The 23,678-nt window shown below is 58.3% G+C and overlaps 1 protein-coding gene and 1 long non-coding RNA gene across 2 annotated transcripts; one reads left to right on the top strand and one right to left on the bottom strand.

Moving 5' to 3' along the window:
* The first annotated feature begins 62 nt into the window (after nt 1-62).
* On the top strand, nt 63-7,393 carry DUSP7 (dual specificity phosphatase 7). Its single transcript, XM_040467578.1, has 3 exons — nt 63-665; nt 2,141-2,575; nt 5,283-7,393. Exons 1-3 carry the CDS (start codon nt 149-151, stop codon nt 5,588-5,590), a joined length of 1,260 nt encoding a protein of 419 aa, XP_040323512.1. The 5' UTR covers nt 63-148; the 3' UTR covers nt 5,591-7,393.
* A 475-nt stretch (nt 7,394-7,868) lies between these two features.
* LOC121025151 (uncharacterized) lies at nt 7,869-21,505 on the bottom strand. The gene is made up of 2 exons (XR_005787958.1): nt 21,195-21,505; nt 7,869-8,115 (listed from the first exon to the last, which is right to left on the bottom strand). It is a non-coding gene; the product is annotated as an uncharacterized LOC121025151 (long non-coding RNA).
* Between the last annotated feature and the right edge of the window lie 2,173 nt (nt 21,506-23,678).

Raw genomic sequence — 23,678 nt, 5'->3', positions numbered from 1 at the left:
CCAGAGGACCAAATACTCAACAGAACTCCCAGACAGGGCAACTATGGGGGGAGGCGGGCGCCCGGAGACGCGGCTGGGGCCCGCGCGGCCGGGGCGCCGTCCCAGGGCAGGGCTGCCCGGCCCCTGCCCCGGGCCGCCCGCGCTCCCCATGAAAAACCAGCTCCGCGGCCCCCCAGCGCGGGCGCACATGTCGGCCTCGGGGGCGTCGGCTGCTGGGGACACCGGGGCGGGGTCGGATCCCGGTGCGGGGTCCGGGTCCGGCGCTAGCACCGGCGCGGGAGCTGCGACGGGTGCGGGAGCCATGCCCTGCAAGAGCGCCGAGTGGCTGCAGGAGGAGCTGGAGGCGCGCGGCGGCGCGTCCCTGCTGCTGCTCGACTGCCGGCCGCATGAGCTCTTCGAGTCGTCGCACATCGAGACGGCCATCAACCTGGCCATCCCCGGCCTCATGCTGCGCCGCCTGCGCAAGGGCAACCTGCCCATCCGCTCCATCATCCCCAACCACGCCGACAAGGAGCGCTTCGCCACGCGCTGCAAGGCGGCCACCGTGCTGCTCTACGACGAGGCCACGGCCGAGTGGCAGCCAGAGCCCGGCGCTCCTGCCTCGGTGCTTGGCCTGCTCCTGCAAAAGCTTCGCGACGACGGCTGCCAGGCCTACTACCTCCAAGGTGAGGGCAGCACTGAGACCCCTGTCCAGGACTGGGGCTCTCCCGCGGCTCCCTGACGCCCCCGCCGGAGGCTACTTTCTCTCCTTGCGCTCCGCCTGCCCGGCCGGCGCCACGTCGCCCCCGGCCCGCATCCGCCGCTACCGGGAGCTCTGCCTCCGCAGTGAGCGTTTAGGCTAACATGGGGTCGCCTCTGTGCCCCCTTCTCGGCACGATTCGAGGGGGCCGAACAAACTTTTCCTGGCCTGAGATTTCCTTTTTTTTTTTTTTCCCTCCCCCTGTCGTTGGGGCCATGGCAGCGCCCAAATGAGCCCCTCAGAGGAGGGAGATGTCTCCTCCTGGGACCCGAAAAGCGACCGGGCACCCAGATCCAGCTCCTCCGGTCTAGAATGCGTGTCCCTGGAAGACCTGGGTCAGGCTAGGGGAGTCTTTGGCAGCATTATCCATGCCCTCAAGGTATAGGGACTGTTTGGGTTGGGGTACCCTGGGCATCTCAGCATTGGTCTCACTACTTGGAGACACAGCCTCTTGGGGCACTTGGGGCAGGCCTATAAGCAGTGTCCCTTTCCCTGGCTTTCCAGGACCCCTAAGTCCCCAGCCTCCTGCCCTAGAGCTTGTGGAAGGGGGAGGCAGCTGGGGGGCGAGTGGCTGCAGCCGGTGTTTCCAATTAACATTCCAAAATGGCCTCTTGCTGGCAGCAGGCGGGCAGGCGGGGAGGGGAGGCCTGCAGCACCCTCGGGCGCAGGGCCCATGCCTAGTTGCAAGACGCTCCCCATTTCTTCTCTCTGTAAAGCCCCAGCAGCTCTCTCCCTCCGTGTTTCCAAGGCTGGGGGTCTTGTGTTTTAAGGGAGAGAGGGGGAGTTTGGGACCCTTTTTATGAACTTGCCACTGTGGGGGGAAAGGGGCAACCAACACTTTTAACACTGCCCTTCCTAACTGTTGTGGTGAGGAGCAGGTACTGGACTCCCAGTCCGGAGGCCCAGGCCCTCTGTGCCTCTAACTGACCTAGACACAGCACCAGCCCCTGCAGTCTCATCTATAAGAAGGGCTTGCAAACCCACAGGTGCTAGCCCGAGATTGGGTTGTCGGCTCTCCTTTACCACTTAGCAGTTATTGAGCACCCATGGGTGCCAGGTATGCATGGGAGCTGTGGAAGATGAATGAGCTGGGGCCTGGCCTTAAGTGCCCTAAAGCTGGTGGTATGGCCGGGGCTGTGAAGCCTTATGGGTAAGGGAATGGAGCTCAGGCATGTTACTTCACCTCCTGGGGCCTCAGTTTCCCATTCTGTCCAGTGGGTCGTAGGATAGATCTAGAGAACACAGGAGAAGGTACATGTGTAACAAACTTTGCCTGGCCCACGTTGGCTGTTGGGTTATGGTGCTTGACATGGGCAGCTCTGGCCATCGTTGGTCTTGTGCAGCCCATTGGTCTAGTGGCATGGGCAGTCTCTCACCCAGGGCCTCTCACCCTGGCCACAGGTGGTTTCAACAAGTTCCAGACAGAGTATTCAGAGCATTGTGAGACCAACGTGGACAGCTCGTCCTCACCAAGTGGCTCACCACCCACCTCAGTGCTGGGCCTGGGGGGCCTGCGGATCAGCTCTGACTGCTCAGACGGAGAGTCAGACCGAGAGTTGCCCAGCAGTGCCACTGAGTCGGACGGCAGCCCTGTGCCATCCAGCCAACCAGCCTTCCCCGTCCAGATCCTGCCCTACCTCTACCTCGGCTGCGCCAAGGACTCCACTAACCTGGACGTGCTCGGCAAGTACGGCATCAAGTATATCCTCAACGTCACGCCTAACCTGCCCAATGCCTTTGAGCACGGTGGCGAGTTCACCTACAAGCAGATCCCCATCTCTGACCACTGGAGCCAGAACCTCTCCCAGTTCTTCCCTGAGGCCATCAGCTTCATTGGTAGGTGTCGCTGGGCTCTGGGCAGGGTGGATGGGCAGGTGCGTTGAGGTGTGTACAGGACTTGGCTGTCACCCGCGCCTGACTGGGTACCTCTGGGCCTGTCGAGGCCTGTGTGTGCCCTGCATGTGCCAACATATGCCCATGGGTGAATCCATGCCTGCTGTGAGTCACCGAGGCCCTCAGTCCCCTGAATCCTGGGCTCCCTGCAACTGTTGGCACCCCATGGACTTTACTGTCCAGCTTGTGTTTTTCTGGTTCTGCTGTTTGGGGCTCGTCTAGCTGAAACATCACAGCTCTCAGACCTCCCACGAGTCTTGCTTGCTCTGCATCACGCCTCAGCACACATGTCTCTCCAGGAGGGGGCTGTCACGGTCCCTCTTTGGGCTTTATTTTGTACCTGAGGGGGCTGAAGGGTGGCCCTGAAGCCAGAGGCCTACCCCAAATAGGCAGCTTTTGGAATCTGGTGACCCAGAGTGACTTGGTGGGGCACCAGATGCTTCCGGCAACCTATGGGGCTTGCTTGGAGTGTAGGGGCCCTCCCTTAGAGCATTCTGCAATTCTGCTGTTTGGCTTAGAGCCCTCAGCCCCCTACATCCCCAGCTGACTCAAGCTCCACAAGTTGCCTTATCTTTGACCTCCCCATCCTGCTTCCTCCATGGCCAGCTGGAGGCTGTTAGACTACAGGCCATCTTCCCGGCCCTGGCTCTTCCCAGGGGAAGAGATATAAGAACAGGGTGTACATAAACCCTTGGTTCTCTGAGCCTGGTGACCCCGTGTTTCTCCCCAGCCTCCATTGGTAGAGGGGAGGTGGCCTGGACAGTCCTCTCCTGCCGGCAGCCCTGTCCAGTGGAGGGCGTTTTGCTGTCAGCTGGGCTGGGCTAGCTTTAATAACAGGAAGTGGGAGGCTTCCCCGCCTCATCCGCTTACTGGGAACCAAAACTAGGTGCCTGGCTGGGAGGAAGGAAGGAAGCTGAGGCCTGGGGGAGGGGCTGTGACCTGGCGATGGGAGAGCTTCCCAGCTCTGCCCAGGAGAACGCTGCCGGCAGCAGAGAGGTGTGTGTATGCTGCCTGAGCATTCACTCTCCCTCACTGAGAAAGGGGAGGGGAAAAGGGGACCCCGGACAGACTCCAGGGGCTGAGCCTGGGTCATGGGTGTCTTTGTCCTTCTTGAAGGCCCCTCTGCATCTGGGGGTGTAGGGGTGGAGGGACACAAGTGAAGGAATAGAGGCCCAAGCATCCCCTAGGACTCAGTGGGACAGGATCAAGCCCCAGCCCCCACACTGTTCAGCCACACCCTGAGAGTGCTAAAAATAAAGCCAGCGGAAGCAGTTTCACTTTGGATCACCCAGGAGTGGGTTTGGGGGCCAGGCGTTCCCCATATCCTGGTGTGTCACCACTGGAAGCTCATCTCCACCACCCCTTTAGCCCGAAGTCTCAAGGTCAGACCACAGGACTCTGCACAAAGCCACAATATCTATCTCTTGCCCTGCTAGTCTTGCCCCTAGTCAGTCCCCGAATCTGGATTATGTACCTATTGCATACTTAGCCTTGGGTAAGTATGGGGTGAGGAGGGGAAGCTCTGCTGGGCCAGAGAGAGTGAGCATCAGAAGCAGAACAGCTTGTGAACCTGCGTGTCATCTTGTGCGAGTGCACTGATTAAGCGCTGCCTTTGTGCCTGGCTCCCAGTGGTCTCAGAATCAGAGGTGGGGACCTTGAGGGCCCCAGAGAGCTGCCTCTTGTTAATCTACATCCTTGGCACAGAGAGAGTCAGCTACCCTAGGCCCAGGGGTGGAGGGATGACAGGACTGAGTTGTTCAGTGGCTTGACCAATATTTATTGAGCTCCTACTGTAGGTCAAGCGGAGGAGTCTGAGAGCGGCACCAGGGGAAGCTGGGTGGATTGGCGGAAGCTGGCTGGCTGTGGTGGGAGATGTTACTGATGCATGGGCCTGCTGGGGAAAGTCGAGTAAGTGAGTGGGTGGGCTGCGCTTAAGCAAACCTCGCTTGTGAAGCCTCAAGTGCAGCCTTCCTCCCGGGCCCTGGGAGGCTAAGCTGCTGAGGCTGGGGCAGAGCTGAGTGTAGGGCCAGGCCCCGATTCCCTTTTGAGGGCTTCCCTCGGGCCTGTTTCCCAGGAGACTCTCAAGGAGTACCCTTGGGAGCTGCACCAGGAGAGCAAGCTCAGCCCCCACCACCAGGTCACGGGCTGACGGCATGTGCTGTGCATTAGGAGGAGCCTCTGTGTGGCCTTGGGCTTGTCACTTTGTCTTTGCGTCTGCGTCCTCCTTTATAAAATGAACTTGCTAACCGTGGTGCAGATGGCCTGAGAGGACACGGGTGACACCCTCAGCACAGTCTGCGCACTCAGCTGTAGCAGCAGCGGGACTAGCCATGACCACAGCCGTCACTGGTGCTGGTGTTTGTGGAGCCCTCTCTTGGCTCGGGTCCTTACAAGAGCATTGAGAACAAGGGGGCCCATTTTATAGGTGAGGAAACCGAGGCACAGGGATGTCCAGTGACTTAAAGCTAATGCCACAGTCAGTCATGCTCTTGACCTCCATGCCAAGTTGCTGTCCTGCTCATGTTGGACTTCACCAGGTCCCTCAAGAGTCAGGCAGCACCAGCTAGTGGCCGTGCCACCCTCTGTGCCTCTGCTCCACCTCTGACTCCCTGGAGGAGGAGCCTCCCTGACCCATGCTTGTGTGTTTCAGACGAGGCCCGCTCCAAGAAGTGTGGTGTCCTGGTGCACTGCCTAGCAGGGATCAGCCGCTCGGTGACCGTCACCGTGGCTTACCTGATGCAGAAGATGAACCTGTCACTCAATGACGCCTACGACTTTGTCAAGAGGAAAAAGTCCAACATCTCACCCAACTTCAACTTTATGGGGCAGCTGCTGGACTTCGAGCGGACGCTGGGGCTAAGCAGCCCATGCGACAACCACACCCCCAGCGAGCAGCTCTACTTCTCCACGCCGACCAACCACAACCTGTTCCCACTCAACACCCTTGAGTCCACGTGAGGCTGGGGCACAGGTGGGTGGGGCCGGCCCCTCCCGACCCCCCTTGGGCCAGGTGAGCTGCCCGCTCCTGCTGTGTCCGACCGGAACCCAGACATCATCGGACATGGCCTGTGCCCAGAGGCCCAGGCTGGTGGGTGGCTGAGCTTCCCTCGCTGCCCTGGGGAGGGCGGAAACCACAGCAAGGCCTCTCTCTGCAGGACTTTGTGGAGAGGCCCTGAGCTCTGAGACACATGGCCCTGGGAGTCCAGCAGGGCCTCATCCTTGTCCCAGGACACTCCATCAGCCAATGGCCCAGCCAGTTTGGCTATTTTTTAAAGACACATCCACGGACCTGAGTTTACTTTTTACTTTTGGCAGGTAAATCCAAGCTCCCTGGAGCACGGCGAGTGTTCAAGCTCTTCTTGATTTTTCTTTTTTAATGAAAAGTATTATTTTCAGGCTACATACAACAGTGGATTGTATAAACCAGTATTTCATCCCTTCCTTGATCCTGAGAGAGAGAGAGAGAGAGAGAGAGAGAGAGAGAGAGAAATGTTCTCAGTTTTGTTTTTTCTTCCTATTTCAAAAAGCAATTATTGGTTTTTGTTTTTTTTTTTTTTTAATGGAAAAGACAAACCCCGTGTTGATCTTGACCAAATGCGTTTTGCACATGTGTGAAGCCTCCGTTTCTGCAGCAGGTCCTTCTTGAAGGGGTGGCCTGCTGCTCTCTTAGTGTCAGACCCCCCCACCCCCAGTCATGCACACCCCTCGGCCCAGCCCCCTTGGCACTGCACTTGCCCGTGATGACCTCTACAAGGCGTAATAGGTGGGCTGCCCTGGGTGGCCTCTGCATTCTCTGCCCTCCAGCGGCCCCTGCAGACCCCCTGAGGCAGGAGATGGGAGGCCCTGCCGCTGCCCTGCTGGAGGTGGGGTCGTGGGGGACTGCCAAGCAGTAGCATTAGCTCTCTGGGCTCAGCCCATAGGAGGGTCTGGGCCCCGGGCCCTTCCTATACGTACCCACTACTTCTGTCTCTCTCTCCCTGTTTGTTTGTGACTGAGAGTGGAGGCCCAGTGGCTGGCGGGGGAAGCTTCGGTGGTGGAGGCCCAGCCCTACCTCCTAGTTTCTGTCCCTCACTCTGGCTGTTGCTTTGGTCCAGCTCTACTCCCAGCCCCCTTGTCCCGTGGAAGCTTGCCCTGCACTCATCTTGCCCATGCCTTCTACTACCAGGAAACTCGCACCCGTTTCAATCCCAGGGCAGGGGCAGAAGGGGCGAGGATGGACAAGTGAGCGGGGTGTGGGGCTCTGTCCACGCCCCTCCTAGGATCCACAGAACAAAGCCACGGATTCCGTTATCCTCTCCAGTTTTGTTCCTTCTCCAGCCTCAATCCCTCCAGGTGTCAGGACTGCAGGGGCCCGGGGAGAGGTGAGTAGTCAGGCTGGGGTCCCTGAGCAAGCCGGCACTTGGCATGTGAGTGAGGCCATGGAAACTCTGCCCCACTGCATCTTACCTCACGGGGCGGTTTTCAGGGATTCTTTAAGGCAGCGGATTAAAATCTTGCCACAGTCGAGAAATTGACGAAAAGCTTCCATGCTGTACATGGTTCTTTCTCTTTTTTACTTTTAAAAAGAAAAACCCAGAAAGATGCATCAGATTTGTGTAAATGAGAGTATGCCAAGAGGGTGGCCAGTTTTGCTTTATGATCTTATGAAGGAAAATTTGTGACCCTACATATATATACACACACACATACATATATATATCCCGAACCAGCAACGGGACTTTGTTTATATTGCAAATAAATATTATTTTTTCTTTAAAACAAGTTGTGTTGTCCAATAAGGGCCTGGGCCCAGGCTGGGGGGTGGCAAGGAGAGTGGCTGTGATCTGCATCCCAGCACCTGCTCTGTGTGAAGTCCCCTAAGGCCCTCACTGGGAGGAGTGGCCAGGCCTTGGGGGAGGAGCGGAGGTGTGGCATTTGCCCAGCCTTCAGGCACTGCAGGCAGGGACCTCAGGGCTTTCTCTGGGATTTTGCTGATTGGTTGACAGAAGATGGAAGCTTGGACAGGTTTTGTAGACCAAGGTCACGCAGCTGAACCTCTGCCCACCCTGAATTGCTCAGGGCTGTCCACTGGGGCATCACCCAGATTCGCGATACCCAGATTTGACTGGGCCCTAGGTCCCCTGACCCTTCTCTTGCTGCTCTCGTGCATGGAATGGAGGCTATGCTAGTATTACCTTCTCATCTTCCTGACCCCCACCCCACAGTCCCTGGGAAGCCAGTGGGATGTAAAACCTGCCTGGTGATGGGTCAGCACTGCTTCGCTCCTCAGGAGCTGGGTAGCCTCAGTTTCCATCTATAAAAATCAAGCCAATCACACTCAGATACTCAGTGCTTTTCTGGTGTTTGGGACACAATGAACATGTTACGTTCCATTTCCTGGTCTGGGCCTGGACCTACAGGGAGGAATTGGCCATGCCTGGATTCTTCAAGGGAGCATCCACCCGCCAGGTAGGCCCCCCCCACTGGGGGCTCAAAAACAGGACCTGAAAAACAAAACAACAAAAAAAAACCAGTTTTGTTCCTTCTGGTTGGGAGCACAGAGCAAGAAAGAGGGAAGGGGCCTGGAGAAGGATGGTGGCCGTGGCCTGGGGGTGTGAGGCCCTCAGTGGGCAACATAGATCCATGTTACAGATGGGGAATGGGGGCTCCTTTATGTTTCCTTTGCCTCTGGCAGAATTGAGTGAGCCCTGTCGGGCACTAGGTGCTAACTCCATTTCCTCATCTCTGCCTGTCATCTGGCTTTATCCCTTCCACTATGACCAACACTGGGCTGGCCCCAGGTACTCTTTCTAAAGACTCCCAGTTGGGCTGTCCAGGAGGCTCTGCTTTTTTCATCTCTGCCCATGAGTTAGGTTCAACCAGAATGCAGTCACGCCTTCAGGCATATGATGAGTGGTAGAAGGTAGGTTCTTGAAGCAAAAGGACCTAGGTTCTAGTGCCAGATGTATGGCTACCAGCTCCTTACCCCTGTCACTCAGGTTTCCCATCTTTCGAATGGGGGAACACTTGTGCAGCCAGCAGGCCTGTGGAGGGGGGAAGGGGAGTCTCGCAGCCTTGGCAAAGGGGTGGGTGCTGCTTTTGCACTTGGGCTCCCTTGGGGCCCTGGTCCGTCTGTGCCAGGGGCAGGCAAGGGGGTGGGGGCTGAGCAGGCAGAGACTGGGCCTTTGTTCCCTCTTGCTGCCCTTGGCTGGGGCTGGGGAAGCCCGCGGGTGCCGGGCTGGGGGCTGGGCCCTCGACAGGCCGAGTAAGTGCCTGGCAGTGCCAGTGTGCCCAAGCACAGGATGGGGGGGTGGGAGCAGCGTTGCCTCCTGAGCCAGCTCCTCAAATGGAGGACCGGGGGCTTTCCGTCCTGTGCAACCTCAGGCCAGGTGTCCTCTCTGACCCTCCGTGTCCTCAGCTGAGGAAATTGACACCTCAGCACCATGCCTGGCTGTGGCTCCCTTCTGCTTCCCTCTGGTGAGGACAGAGGGCCAGCTCATGACCGGGTGGCTGGGACTCTGGGTCCTCACTCTGTGACTTCGGGCTAGACCATGCTTACTCTGGACGGCTGTCTCCACCCGGGCTCCCAGGTTCCCACCTCATGGTCCCTCTGATCTGTCTCATGGTCCACTCTGAGCTCCTCTTATTCTACCCTATTTCTCTGTGCTATACCCCCATGGGCCCTGTCTGTCCCAGGCCATTTGTCTCTGTGCCCTCAGTCCCATCTCTCCTCCTGACCCCTCTTTGCCTCCCTTTGGATTCCTGTTTCTGTCTCCATCTCAGCCCAGGCCCAGGAACTCCCCCATCCACTTCTTGGCCACTTCCTAGCCTTCTCATGGGAGGAAGATCTGAGCCACTCACTCACTGACACATTCATCCAGCAGCCATTTCCTGTGCGGGCTGGGCTATCCCAGGAGTGGGAACATGCCCGAGGGAAGTTTGGTGATGTCAGGCTGGGTGGCAGGATAATGGGGCCCTCAGTTTGTCCTCTGAAAAATGAATCAGGTGCAACAGCAGGAGTGACTAAGGCCGGACATGAGAAAGAACTTGCAGCACTATGAAGCAGTTCCCCAGCAGGACGTCAGACAAGAGATGAACATTTCCCTAAGGTGGTCCTCCTCTGAGCCTGGGGGGAGGGGCAGGCAGCCCTCAGGAGGAGGACTGCCCACAAAGGGCCTATCCCCAGGGTACAAACCTAGTCACCCCTCAAGAATAGGGCAGTATGGAGGCAAGCAGTGAACCCATGCGGGAACATGCCTCCTCCCCTCCTGCTGCCGCTGCCGCCTGGCACACTCAGGCCTGCCCCTTGACGCCCAGTCTGCATGGGGGCTGCCCTCCATGTCCATCTGTCTGGATGCGGCTGGGAACACCAGCACCTACACCAAAACCCTTAACCAAAGCCGGAAAGCCTGATGTGGGAGCCAGGTGTCCCTGGAGGGAGCATGCTAACTAGCATGCTGAACTCTGAGCACCCCAGGAACCTGGGTCGCATGGGTGGGATGTCTGAGTCCTGATCTCTGACATATTTCCCCTGCTCATTTGGGACCCCACCTGAGCACAGCCCTCTCACTTCCTCCCAAAGATCTCCTCAGATTGGTCCCATCGGTCTCTCCTGATACCCAGCAGACCTGAGACCCTTGGGAGGATTCAGAATCATCCCACTGTCCCCAACCCCATGCAGATAGGAAAAGCAAAGCTTAGATGGGGTCATAGAGTGAGTCATGGTAGAAGCCAGGCTTCCTCATATTGCTGTCCTGAGTCTTTTCCCCCAGGTCCTGCCTTACCAGTGAGGCTGGGAGCCTTCTCTCTCCGGCCCTGTGAAGGACCAAACACATATGCATGCGCACATGCGCACACACACACACACACACACACACGGCCCCCTCATTTCTCAGACAGGACAAGCCCAAGCAGGTCCCAAGTGATGCAGGAGCCGCCTGCCTCTGACTCTAGCCTCCTCTCATTAGGGAGCGGCAGGGGTGAGGTCATCCATTCCCAGGCATGGCCATTAAAGACCATCATTAGCAACCCTCCAGAGGTAAAATGAGGCCTCAGCCCCATTGTCTCTGGCTGGGTCAGATTAAGGCCCACAGGCGACGTGGGACTTCAGTGCCTGCCAGAACATCCTTTGCTCAAGCAGTCAACCCCCTTCCATCACACACCTCCAGGGTCATCATATATCCTGTAGCTTCTGTGCATCTGTAGGACCTCCATCTGCCCCCTCCATACCCACACCTCCTCAGGCCCCAGGGCCCTTCCACCCCTGCTACAGGCAAAGGAGAGGCTGCAGCCCCTTCTCCAGAGATGGATGGGCCAGGGAGGAACCTGGTGTGGTCTGGGGGAGAGGGGAGCCCCTAAAGAGCTTTAAGTCTAGTGCTCACAGGGTCTGGTGGTCCCTAGAAAGATCCCCTGATTGCTAAGTGGAGAACAGCCTGAGGGGCAAGCATGTCGGAGAGGGGACAGTGAGGAGGCTGAGCTGGTCATTCAGGGTGCGGGGGGAGGGGGTGGTTCGGGGGACTGGACCACTGTGGATGATATACGTGCAGGACTAGCAGTGTTTGGACCTCATGGGAGGCAAGACCCATGGTGTGGACAGAGCATTCCAGCTTGTCTGACTCCACGTCCATGGCCTGAATGGTAGACACCACACCACATAGAAGGATGGGTCTTAGCCAGGACATGCGTGGGTCCATGATGGACCCTGGCCACTGGAGTCTGTGTTCCCACTCACCTGCTCCACCCCTTCAATGTGTGCCCACACATTGAATAGCCAGAGAGTGGCAGGGCTCACAAAGGTCCTCCCTCATACTAAAGACTTTCCCGGCACAGCACAGCCCTGGTGGCCCCTCTCAGAGCCTTGGTTTTCTCTTCTGTACAGTGGAAATAAGAAGTGTGGGTCTTAGGGTGCCTGGCTCAGTCAGTGGAGCATGCAAATTTTGATCTCTGGGTTGGGGGGTTCAAGCCCCATGTCGGGCATAGAGGTTACTTAAAAATAAAATCTTAAAAAAAAAATTGTGGGTCTAAGAGAAGAAAGCAGGATGTAGGGTCTTCTTCCCAGTGAGACCTTGGGGATGTGAGTCATGATGATGCCAATTTGACTGTGACCACCCCCAGAGGGCCACCTCCCAGGGCCAGCTATCACTGATGGCTGTGTGATCTTGGAAAGGTCTCCTCCCCATCCCTCTTCAGGTTCCCTATTTGTACAGGTGAGAAATGAGAATAATGACTCTGAGGGACCCAGCCCTAGGACTTGTGACTTAGGGATTATGGCTCAGATCTCTTCTGTCCCAAGGCCTGGACAGCCCGGCATCCAGAGTAGCCTAGGAGCTGGTACACAGCCTGAAAGAAGAAGGCTGGAGTTGAGGGCTGGGGGGCCTTGGGCAGGGTGCCTGCCTGGGGAGGGGTGGGTCAGGCTGGGCCCCTCTCTGCTCCAGGAAATTCTTTTGCTGCAGCCCCTTGAGAACACTTTCTCCTTCCATCTACCTGCACAGGGGACTCCCCCACAGTGTCCCTTGGCTCTGAGGACCTGAGAAATTTAGAGTTCTGCCAAGCAAGAGGGCTCCAGAACTGCCCCTCCCTGCTCCAGCCCTGCCTGGGGGTGGTTTGTTCAGGGGTTCTAGGTGTCTTCCTGGGGTTTTCAGAAAGTTCCTTGAGCTCAGTCCCCTCCCTCTCAGTCTATTGCTTTGTTCAGCCTGTTTTCCTACATTGCTTGTCCAAAGACCCTCCTCACCAGCCCCCTGCATTCCCATGTCCTGCCCATCCACAGCACCTCACCTATGTAAGCCTGCCTCTGGTGCCCCATTCACGCGTGCTCGAGACCTCGCTGGCTGGAGCTGCTTCTTTTCTCTCCACAGAGAATAGCATGGGGGCTTGGGACAGTGGCCCAGGATGGGGCATGGCAGGAACAAAGGCCTGGATCACACTGTCCCTGACATCCCCGGAGCCAGGCCCCTACAGCCCTCTCCCCTGCCCCTGGGAAAGAGAGAGGCTGGACACCACCGCCCCTCCCTGGTCGCTGGGCACTCAGGTTGTCTCTTTTCTTCATTATCCCATCAGGACCTCTGGCCCAGGACTCTGAGTGGAGTGTTTTCTGCATTTCAGGTTCTTTCTCTGGGCCCCGTGCCCAGAAGTGGCATTTCCGGGGCAAACACCTGTGCTCCATTTTTCCAATTGGTTTCCAAAAGGAAAGCAGGATCATTTATCTTTTACGTTTTAGCTATTATTGTAGCTGCTTTGGAGAAGCCGTGTGTCAATGGTGCCAGGCACCCAGCAGGGGCCCAGCAAAGCACGGGGGCTGAGCCTTTCCTCAGCTGGAGCCCCCGCCTGGCTCAGCAGCTCCGGCCGTCCCTCATGGTTGCCCTGTCTGGGAGTTCTGTTGAGTATTTGGTCCTCTGGCAGCTCTAAGTGCAGGAAGAGTATTAATAACAACACATGTACGTGGCCCTTGCTCTGGGCCAGGGTGCCTTGCCAGCTCTTCATGATAAACTCAACTGATGCTCCCAGCAGCCCTCAGAGGGAGGTGCTGGATTATCCCTGACGAACAGAGGAGGAAGCCAAGACAGAGCAACGAACCCTGAAAGGTGCTGCTCTGGGGTCGGGAGTCCCTCCTCTCAGCTAACCCAGGCCTGCCAGGTAAGGGACAGCTTTGATCTTTTGATCCCTCCACCCCCATCCTGATACCACCCGGCTCCTGCCTGTGCCAACGCCAGGAAAGCAGCATCTCAGAGGAGGGAGTCTATAGCCCCCTTTCCGAAGGGAGTGGGGTGCGCGTGTGGGCTCCTCAGGACCAGGCAGGGAAGGCAGAGGAGGAGAGCTGGCGACTGCTCAAGAGGCATGGGAAGGAGTGTTGAGTCAGGGCTGTCCTGGAGTGTGAGGGCTGGAGGGGCAGAGACTCGGGGACACCAATTCTAACCAGTAAGGCTGTCTGGGAGGCTTCCCAAAGAAGGGGACATCTTGTGGTGAAGAACCTCCTGCTCTTTCTGCCTCTGGGCCTTTGCATATGCTATTTCCTTTTCCCTGGAATACTCTGCATCATCTACCCCCGCCTTTCAATTAGCTACCTCTCTCTACTCTTTTCCTGAGCTTGGCTCAAATGCCTCCTCCTCCAGAAAGCCTTCCCAGCCTCTTCCCCTAGCTGGGGTTCTGGTGCCTCCCCTAGCTCCCATGGCCTTCTATGCAGCCCCATCCCCTGGAGGCCTTGCTAGCCAAGGTCCCGGTTCCAGCTGCACATCACCAGCCCTTCTGGCCATTGTCTGGGGTGCTTCTAGAAACCTGCTCAGCTCTGGATGTCAGGCCTGCATGACCTGTGCCCATGGAGGTGTACCTGGAGTACACGCCTCACTTTGTAGCCTCACGTGTCCAGGTTTTGCTGATCCTGCACCTGCTCAGGCCTTTGGTGGTGCCCAGGAGGTGGAAGTGAGCACCTCTGCACCACTGGCTGGGTCTCCGGCCCCTGCAGCCCCTGTTCTCACTGTCTCTATGCCCACCGCGACTGCCTGCTTTCCCCCTTGGTTCCAGCCAGACAGAGAAGGGTCTGGCAGCTCCTGTTTATAAATATCTGCTACTGCCACAGCTAAGTGGAGGGGTCTGGAGGCCACGCTAATTGATTAATTAAACCCTCTCGGTTAATTAGCTCCATCCCTCCAGGGAAAAAAGTCTAGAGCCGGAGCCAGAGCCTCGCCTGGGCTAGGGGAGGGTTTAATTAGCCTGGGTCAGGCTGAGCCTGATGCCAGCTGCTGGGGGCAGTGGCGAGTCAGAGAGGAGAATAGTTCTAGACCTCGGAGCCAGCTGGGCCACCTGGGGTGAGAAGGGGCTCCAATTTGGACCTGGACCACCCCCTCCTGACCACCTCTGCCCAGCTTCCTGGCTCTTCACCTGAAGCCCAGAGGCTGTAGACAGGTGGCTCTGGAAGAGAAGGGGACCTGGAGGAGTGGCACGGAAAAGAAGGGATCCCTCCAGAGGGCAGGACCTGTGGGAACAAGGAATGACGGCTGTATCTGGGGAGATAAAACAGGCTTTACTGTGGTCAGTGCTGAGGGACACTCCAGCACAGGGGCTGAGGGACACTCCAGACTCTAGACAGGGCTTCTAACCCCTGACTGCCACAGCACAGTGAGGGCCTTGAATGCCAGCACCAGAGTTTGAACTTTCTCTGGTTGTGGGAGGCCATGACAGGTCGGAAGCCAAGGAGGGACCTAATCAGTTTTGGGTTTAGAAAGATCTCAGGGGAGAATGGATTAGAGGGGCAGGAGAAAGGTCCCAAAGGAGGGGACTTCAAGAGTCCAGAGGGAACAGAGGTCCATCAGGTGTGGGGACTTGGGAGGCAGCTATGTGGTATCAGCCAACCAGCTAGTGTGCTAGTGCTGTGTCGCCTAGGGCCACCCAATTCTCTTCTCTGCGCCTCTTTCCCTTCATCTGGAAGGTTGGAGGAGGGTCCCTGAGGTCAACAGCCCCAGCATGTGAATGTCACTGGCAAGTTTCCTTGCCGCAGGACAAAGCACCTTCTTTACCCCTCAAGCTCGCAGGCATCCTGCCTCACACAGTTCACATGTGTGTTAAGAGCAGAGCAGAACCTCCCCCACTGGGGGCAAACCCCAGTCATGATCTACCATATCATTCCATCGGGAGAGCTCAGTGGAGGGAGGAAACAGGACACTACGGTCAGTGGACACCTGTGCTCAGTCTGGCCCTGCAGGGTGGTGGCCATGGATAGGAGTCTGAGAGCCCAGGATACTCCGACCGCCGCAGGCAGCAGGCAGGGCTGCAGCCTTGGCATGAAGCCTGCTCCTGGTCGGTCCTCCAGCTCCCTGAGTGGCTGCCCAAGTGGGAACAATGACCCTTTCACGTCACGCCTCCTCCAGTCACAGCAACTTTGGCGCCGCAGGACAAAGGGGCCATTTCATCATTGTTGGGCTGGATCAACAGCCCGCCAGCCTGAGCCCTGCTGCCCCCACCCAGCCTAGGCCCCGGCAGGGAGGCCGACTACCCTGCCTGGCCAGAGCCCGACACCCTCACCCCATCTTGCCCAGTCACATCTGTCCCAGAGACCCTCCCTGCCTTCCTTACCTTTCCCTTTTGGCTCAGTCAGAGCTGGGGCAGAGCCAGCCACTCTGAGGGCACCAGGTAGCGCCCCTGGTTCTTTCCCTCATAGCCTTGGTTGCCCTATCTGCGAGCAGGGGGCTGGGTGTCTGCAACCCTGAGGGGTAAGACTTCCCGCCTGTGCTCCTGCCCTGGCCAGTGCTGGCCCCAGTGAGAGCAGAGGCATGGAGGCACCCCTGGCCCAAGTGGTGGGAAGAGCAGAGAAGGTCTCTCTAGTTCAGTCTTCACCAGGCCTCTGCCTAGCCTCTGCTCCCAGTGACCTTCCATGGTGTGAGAGCTCAAGGCCACCTTTGCTTGTCCTTGGGCTAGTCCCAGCCCCCCATGGGCACCTGGCTGTGCAGAGGCCAAGAGAACTAGGGCTCTCTCCCAAGGCACACAACCTCACCCTCTGTCTCTCTTTGTTAGGGGCTTTGTTGGAGCCCTGAGCCCCCCATGCTTCCTCATTTCTCTATTTGGCCAGGGTTTGCTGGGCTTCTCCAGTGGCAGAGGGGTGGGTGGGACTTTGGGGAAGAGGTCCCAGACCAGGGATCAAGATAGAAACTGCCTCTCCTATCCACTGTAGTCAGAGCTGAGTCATGGAAAAAATCCTGAGAATCCAGACATCAGGGGTCCAAGGTACACTCAGAAGCAGGGGCTGTGGTTGGGGAGCAGCCCTGTGACAGGTGCCCACAGCCCAAGCCTGCAGGCAGCCATAGTGTTGATAAATCACCACCCTGTGAAGGGCAAGGAGGCTCAGTTGTCTGGGCCCAGCCAATGGTGGGGATGCAGACAGCCTGGCCAAGACCAAGAGCTGGGGTATCACCACTGGGCATGCCTGCACCACATAAGCTGTTCAAGCGGGCAGTTCTCGAGAGGGCCCTGCATTCTGAGCCTGGATTGCCCCTCTGCTCAAGGAGGGCAGAGACTACCCTGGTGGCCTCTTTCCCCAGGATCCTGAGAGTGGGCCAAACTGGGAGGGTGGGCCCCTGATGTTGGGGCAGGGGAAAGCCAGGAGCATATGGGTTCCACAATTTTCCCACTTCACAGATGAGAACGCCAAGGCTCAGAGGGTGGACGTGACCGGTCTAAGCCACACAGCAACAGAGCAGAGACTCAGCAGCTGGGTAAGAGGGAGCTGGAGTCAGGGGCTTGGCCCTGGTCTCCGGCAACCTGCCTGGGTGCTGGGCAGTAGGCTGGCTGTTGAGGGCAGACCATGATGTGTATGGCTGTAGGGGATATGCAGGGCCAGGGACACTCCCTGGCTCCTACAGCTGCCGTCCTCCCAACCCAGCCCTGCCAGGCCCCGCGGTACTGCACACACATTGCGCATTTGCCCTGCCTCACTTCCTCTGACTAAGGCTAAAGAATCACCCCTTCAGGGGAGCCTGGCACCCGTCGGCAGGAAATGCCCGGCCCGGCCCTCCCTGGAGCCTGCCTGCCCTGGCACCCCTTCTTCTGGGCTCCCAGGAGCATGTGGTGGGGGTGGGGCTGCTGCCCTGGTTACAGGGTGCTGGGTTCAGCCTGGGTCACATCAGGCAGCCTGGGAGTAGAGGTGGGTGCTCTCCCACCCAAACCTGGCCAAGGGCCCCTTCTGTCGCAGCTACCCTTCTCAGAATCCCTGGTGCCTCAGGCCTCTCCCCACCTACTCAAGCCCGGGACCTGGGAGGGGGTTGAGAACTGAACCCCCGCTGTAACTCCAGCTGCAAAAGGCCAAGACTTGGGTTCTGAGCGCAGCTTGGCTCCTTCAATTCCAAGGGAGCCCCTGAACTGTTCACCTTAAGGGAACAGAGAGGTTGAGGCTGCCTCGAGGTACCCGGGGACAGAAGTGGGGACCTGGCCCTCTGACGCTGAGGGCTGTCCCCAGTAGGATCCCAGAACAATCTGTTGTAGCTGTCATCAGGGTGAAGTAGGTGTCACGGGGATGGGGCTTCAGGTAATTTTCAGATCCAGGCAGGACCACGGTTCCGACACAGTCCCCAGTCTCCAGCCTCTACCCCAGTCTTGGGTCCCAACAGTGGTCAGCACCTGCCTGAGCTGGGCCTGTACTAAGCAGAGGGGGCTGCTGAGGTCTGAGGGAGAGAGAGTTGGCCTGGGTGTTCCTCAGCAGGGCCAGGAGGCTATGGCTCTGGATTCTGGCTCTAGCTCTGCCTCTGAAGGTCCATGGGCCTGCAGCTATGTCCCTGCCCTCTCTGGACCTCACTCTGCCCACTGCACCCCAGCTGGACTCATCAAGGATCTGTTCCCAGTTCAGACCCTCTGAGTTCTTATGTAACACCTGCTAGGCCAAACCCAACAGCATCTATTAGCCAATGGGACCCCAGATGGTTGCCCCATCTGCCTCAAGGATTCCAGGGTAGAACCCGACTCTGTCCTCAGCCTCCATTCTCTCATGAAATGTTCCTCTGAGGAGGACACAAAATATTCTGACAGCACCTTCCCTCAGCCCGGGACTCGTGGGAGCCTCTCTCTGTGTAGGGGTACAGCCCACTGCACCCTGGGCTCAGTGAGCAGCTCCAAGCTATTGTGACCCAGGGCCAGCCCTGCCCTCTCTGGGCCTCAGCTGCCAGTCCTGAGGGAGTCCCCCTGCTTCTCAGGGGCTGTGGTCAGGATCAGAGGGCTCTGATCAACAAAGGCTCTGGAAACAGCCAAGCCAGGAAGGTGTCATACAGGTCCTGCGTGTCCCAGTGGGGTGGGCCGTGTGGCACAGTTGCATCTGGCTTTGCATTCAGACGGGCTTGTAGTCCCGCCTTCAGAGGGGGTCAGCTGTGTGAACCTTCCTGTCTCCGAGCCTCACTGAAATGGAGATAATAAAGATACCGGGCTCCTCAGGTGTGGGAGTAACTTGTCTGAGCCACCAGGCCCAGGGAGGACAGGTGCAGCTGTCATTGGGTGTGGCTGCTGGGGGCGGGCTGTAGGAGCTCCAGAACACCCTTCGGTGCCCGCTGGACCTGGGCCGGGGTGCATTCCCCTCGGACACACCTTCAGTTGCTGTCCAGGCAGTCACACTCTGGAGGACTGGGGGGGTGGAAATGCTGCCTTGAAAGTGGGGGACACAGTGTGGTGACCCTGCAGGTGAGTGGGCGGGCAGGGTGCTGGGCCACTCCACCCTATGCCCGGGGCCTCAGAGGGCAGAGACAGGGGCAGGGGTGAAGCTCTCAGAGAAGGTAGTCTCAGAGATCTCTCGTCTGACAGCAGGACTCTGCATGCTCAGGTGGTCTGAGTCTGAACTCTGGTTGGGGGTCGTCCTGGGGCCTCAGCCAGTGGTGTGTGGGCTCTGCCACCTGCTCCCAGGAGCCTTCTGCTCCCTGGGTGTCTGGGGCCTGCAGAGACTCTTGCTCAGAGCTGGAGGCTTCACATGAGTTCTCCAAACTCCTCCACCAGGTTCCCGTTTTACTATATGAGTGGAAGCTGAGGTCCGGGGAAGTTCAGTCCCCTGGGGTGTGGAGGAGGGGCCACCCAAGCCCCAGCCCTTGTCTGGGCAGGAGAGATGGAACTCAGGTGGGGGGCCTTCGTCCTGGGGTCAGGCCCAGCCCCAGAGAGGCTTGGGGACAAAATAAACCCAAGGCCTAGCTGCTGTGAATCTCCCTTCTATCTCCAGCCAGCTGCCTCCTGCTTGAGCTGGCATGGCCTCTTTCAGGAAGTTGCCCTGGCCCCTGACCAAGTTAAATGCCTTCACTGTGCCCACCACCCTGCCCACCAGTGCTGGGAAAACTCATCTATCTGCAGGGTCCCCCGTGAGACCCCGTGAGGGCACAGCTGGCTTGAACACTGCTACGCCCCACGGAAGGAAGGGGCTGGGTGAGGCTATGGGCCTTGATGTCCGTGCAGGCGAGTCCTGCCACCAGGGCAGGGAGCCCAGGGGCTTTATCCCAGGCCACAGGTACAAATGAGCCTCCAGTGTGGGGATGAGGTGGTCTCTCCCCCTCGTAACTGCCTCACAGCCCACCAGAGGCATGGGACCGGAGATACTTTCGGAGGCCACTTGGCAACTTGAGTTAAGAGGCCTACCTAAAAATACACATTACCTTTAACCCAGTAGTTCTGTTCCTGGGAATCTGCCCTAAGAAAATCACCACTTGAAGGAAAGTAGAAGCAGTTAGCTTCTAATTTGCTCTGTGGTCTTAGGAGAGTTACTCTTTGGACCTCAGTTTCTCCATCTGCACGTGAAGGGCTGCAAACACACAGCCATCCAACCTCATCTGGTCCATGGTCCACCTTTGGCGGACATGGCTAATCGATCACAGACTCCTTCAGGGACCCGACTTCTGTGTCTTCTGATGGGTTCCAGATGCCCTCTACCAATGAAGCAGGATCCCCCCTTTATTCCCAGGATTGTCCTTCCAGTGCCCTCCAGCTGGGGGCCCTGTGGGTCTAGAAGCCTTTGGGGGACTCAGCAGACCAGGCCCTCTCTGGGGCTAGAGGTGGGCCAGACAAGGCAGCTCTGCAAGCTGTGGGAAGAAAACCGTCCTTCCAGAAGCAGCCCCCGGTATGGTGGAGGGTGTCAGGGCACCATGTCTAGAACCAGGACCTGGGTCTGTGACCCTTGAAGCCACCCACCATTGGCTCACATCAGTCCCAGAAGCTGGTGTCCAGAGTCCCCCGAGTGGACTGTTCCCTCCCACAAGAAGTGGTGCTCTTGTCCTGCCCACATACTACCACTGCTTGGACCTGTGTCCCACATCCACAGCCCTTCTCTGTCCTCCCTCTCTCTCTCTAGGACTCAAGCCTTCTCTCTCCCCAGTCACGAGACTTTCAGAGCTCCCCTCCTCTAGGAAGCCTGTTCAGACTTCACACTGAGTCCTATCCCCTATTGCTCCTCTGTCCCCTGGAGGTCACTGGGGGACTGTACCCTGCCTGCGGGTCTTGATTAGGGCTGTGGTGGGAGTGGACTCTGCTCTCCACAGAGCTGTTTTGCTACTCCCTGATTAATTATGAGAGTTTCTGGGAAGGTGCGAGGCTGATGGCCTTTTCTAGGAGGGGCTGGTGGGCACTTTGACAGCACATCCCACAGGGACCCATTTAATGGTCACAGGGATGTGCCCTCATGTTCCCCCTCTTGGGCCATGCCCCAGCCTCAACATGGCATTAGCCCACTGCTTGGCCTACCTGTCTAGGCCCTGAGAAGGTTAGGGCAGGACAGGCCCTCAGAAGGTCATCTGTCCCTCCCTTGTCTCCAGGCCATGCTACCTACAAACTCTGTTTTCCCCACAAGAGGAGTGGAGCTTCTGGCCTGGGTGCTCTGTGTGGGTCCATGAGACAGAAATACCAGCTGCTGGACGAGGAGTACAACCCAGTGATTAGGTGATTGATCCACCAGCACCATGGGCTACACCAGATAGTTCAAGCCCGCTCCCAGACCTCACAGGCCAACTGAGTCACGGAAGAGGAAACTAATGGATTCAGCTTCCTGTGTGCCAGGCTCTGTTCCAGGCACCTACCACCCCACTGCGCTGTCATGGGGAGGGATTATCTTCCCCATCTTTTGGGCGACCGAAGGGAGGCTTACCTGAAGGCTGAGGCACTGAGCCACAGAACTGAGCTGTGGAGCTGTGATCCTGCAGGCAGGGGGCAGGGAGCCCTGGGAGGCATGAGAACAGGGGTAAAGGCCAGGCGGGGATCCCTTAGGCACCCACAGCACCCACCCTACTGCCAGTGCCGCAGCAGGTGCCGGGGGGTGTCCACTCTGGCCTCTTTCGGCTGTGCAGCTTGGCTTCAACCCCACAGCCTCTGGATGTGCCTGGAATTCCAAAGTGGAGCTGCAGCGTCCACTTGCCCGGCACCTCCCCGGCTCCAGGCCAGGTCTGGCGCACTTCCTGGCACGGCACGTGCTGCTGCAGCATCGCCCCGACCTCAGGGATCCCTGTGTGGGGAGAAGGGGAGAGCGTACAGTTGCAGCCTCCCACCCCTGCCTCCCCTGGGAGAGGGGCGCTGGGGGCCAAGGGGGCTCCTGCAGAGCCCGGCATACCCAGCTGGGTTCAGAGCCCACTCTGGAGGGCTGCACGGAGCCATGCGATGTGCTTCGTGTCCTGTGGGTTCAGACGCTTTGGGATGAGGCACCGGAAACCCTGTGAAAACTAGGCTGCCCTCTGCTGAGGACCACAGATGCACTCCATGTGTGGGCTGAGCAGGTCATGGGAATGGAGTTGTGGCTGCAGGTGCAGGACAGCCTGGATTTGAGCCCCAGCTCTGCCACCTGCAGCTGGGTGACCTCAGGCATGTTGCTAACCTGGCAAAGCCCCAGATTCCTCATTGGGAAAATGGGGAATGTCAGACCAATACCTCTGAGTTTTCCACGGGCCGCGTAGGGCCTGGCGTGATCACAAGAACACTCCCATTGAGTGTGGCTTTGCCTCACATGGGCCCTGCACCACGCATTATGTACGCTTGATCTCACTTCATCGTCACAAAAATCCCATGAGATGGGCATCATTCTCCTCATCTTACAGATGAAGAAACTGAGGCTCAATGAGGCTGAGACACACCCTATTCTCAGAGAATGATGGGAGTCGGGATGTGAGGAAGTGAGGGCTGGAGGGGGCAGTCTGTTGCAGCCACAGGCTGAGGGCAGGAATAGGGTGGGGGCAGGGGCATGGGGCCTGTCCAGTCTACAGGAACAGGGAGGAGGCAAGGGCCGGTGCTAGACTAGCTTGTTGAGAGTCCAGAGTGGGGCTGGTCCCAGGCAACCTCTCACACTGCCAGGGAGGGAGGCAGTGTGGGCGGGAGCTGAGGTCCTGGGTCTAGTCTTAGCAGACGATCCCCCTGAGCCCCCAGTCCCTGCTGTCAGAAGACCCTCATCCTCATTGCTCATTAGCATAGCTCAGCCTGGCCAGGGACAGACAGGCACAATCACAGCTCAGGAGGAGGCAAGGAGACCCCAGGAGGCCAGGGACGGGGCCTTGTCCCGACCCCGGCTGCCCCTGGGCCACCACTGCAGTCCCTGCTTCACCCCCCACATTCAGCCCAGGACAGTCAACTCTCTGGCCTGCACATGGGAGCTGGCCATGCCCCCAGAGAGGTCATGGAGCAGGAAGGGACAACCCGCCATGCCCCTCAGCAAAGGGAGAAACAGCCAACACTGGGGACCTCCTCCTGGGCCACCTGCTGGAGCCGGAGACCCCAAGCCAAGGGCCCACCTCGTCTTCTCTTCCCAAAGCCCTGCCGGGTAAGTGTTCTGAGTTAGGCTCAGGGAAGGTGCACAGCAGCCACCTACCTCTGTCCCTCTGTTCTTCTCCCGGCGGGGCATCCTCTCTGGTCTCTTGGCCAGTCACAGTCTGGAGCCCCACCAGGCTTGGCACCAGGCACCGGAGAGGCCCCTGTACACCTGGTAGGGGAGTTTTGGGTATGGGAAAGATGCTCTCCGGAAGAGCTTCTAGGAGGAGGGCTTGGAAGGAGGTGACAAGCTTCTGTCACAGGAAGGGAGCAGGAGGACAACACACCTGGGAAAGGCACAGAGAGGATGCACCTGGGGGACTGGGCCTCAGGCCTCGGGGGCTGCTGCTAGGACGGACAGGGAGGGGCTGGATTCGTAGCCAGTTCTCAGCAGGCTCGGTGGGAGGTTGATGATTTCCCGGCCCCTTGTCGAAATAGAAATAACCTGCACGGAATAGCTCTGAGCAGGATGGGGTGGACGGCCATGCAGGTGGACGTAGGGCCAGCACAGGGCTCAGACAGCCCCAATCCTGGGCCAGTGTCTGGCAGCCTCTTGCTCCACTCACACTACGGGCGGCCTGAGAGAGGTAAGTGGTTCAAACCCTGGCACCAGCATGCTGTGGCTGGGTGGCCTTGGGCGTGTCGGTTTCCATGTCAGCTGAGGGGAGCGATAGGACTTAAATGAAGGAGGTGGAGACAGCGATGGGAAGCGTCTGGCTCTGGATAAGCCTGTGATTGTTGGGAGTTGTCTCCCCGGGTCCTGGTGGGCATCTCCAGGGTCTGTGCCTTCTTAGTCCATCATCACCTTGCCCCATTTAACAGATGGGGAAACTGAGCCTGG

This window comes from Herpailurus yagouaroundi, unplaced genomic scaffold, assembly GCF_014898765.1.
Source record: "Herpailurus yagouaroundi ecotype Mexico unplaced genomic scaffold, PumYag 67514, whole genome shotgun sequence".
NCBI lineage: Eukaryota > Metazoa > Chordata > Mammalia > Carnivora > Felidae > Herpailurus > Herpailurus yagouaroundi.
Note: the sequence above shows the minus strand (reverse complement) of the source record. Positions and strands in the feature narration are given on the sequence as shown.

Excerpts from the sequence above, each read along its gene's own strand:
- DUSP7 (XM_040467578.1), top strand. The coding sequence starts at position 149 with ATGAAAAACCAGCTCCGCGGCCCCCCAGCGCGGGCGCACATGTCGGCC. Across the intron at positions 666-2,140 it reads CCAGGCCTACTACCTCCAAG|GTGGTTTCAACAAGTTCCAG; the intron begins GTGAGGGCAGCA and ends CCCTGGCCACAG. Across the intron at positions 2,576-5,282 it reads TGAGGCCATCAGCTTCATTG|ACGAGGCCCGCTCCAAGAAG; the intron begins GTAGGTGTCGCT and ends TGTGTGTTTCAG.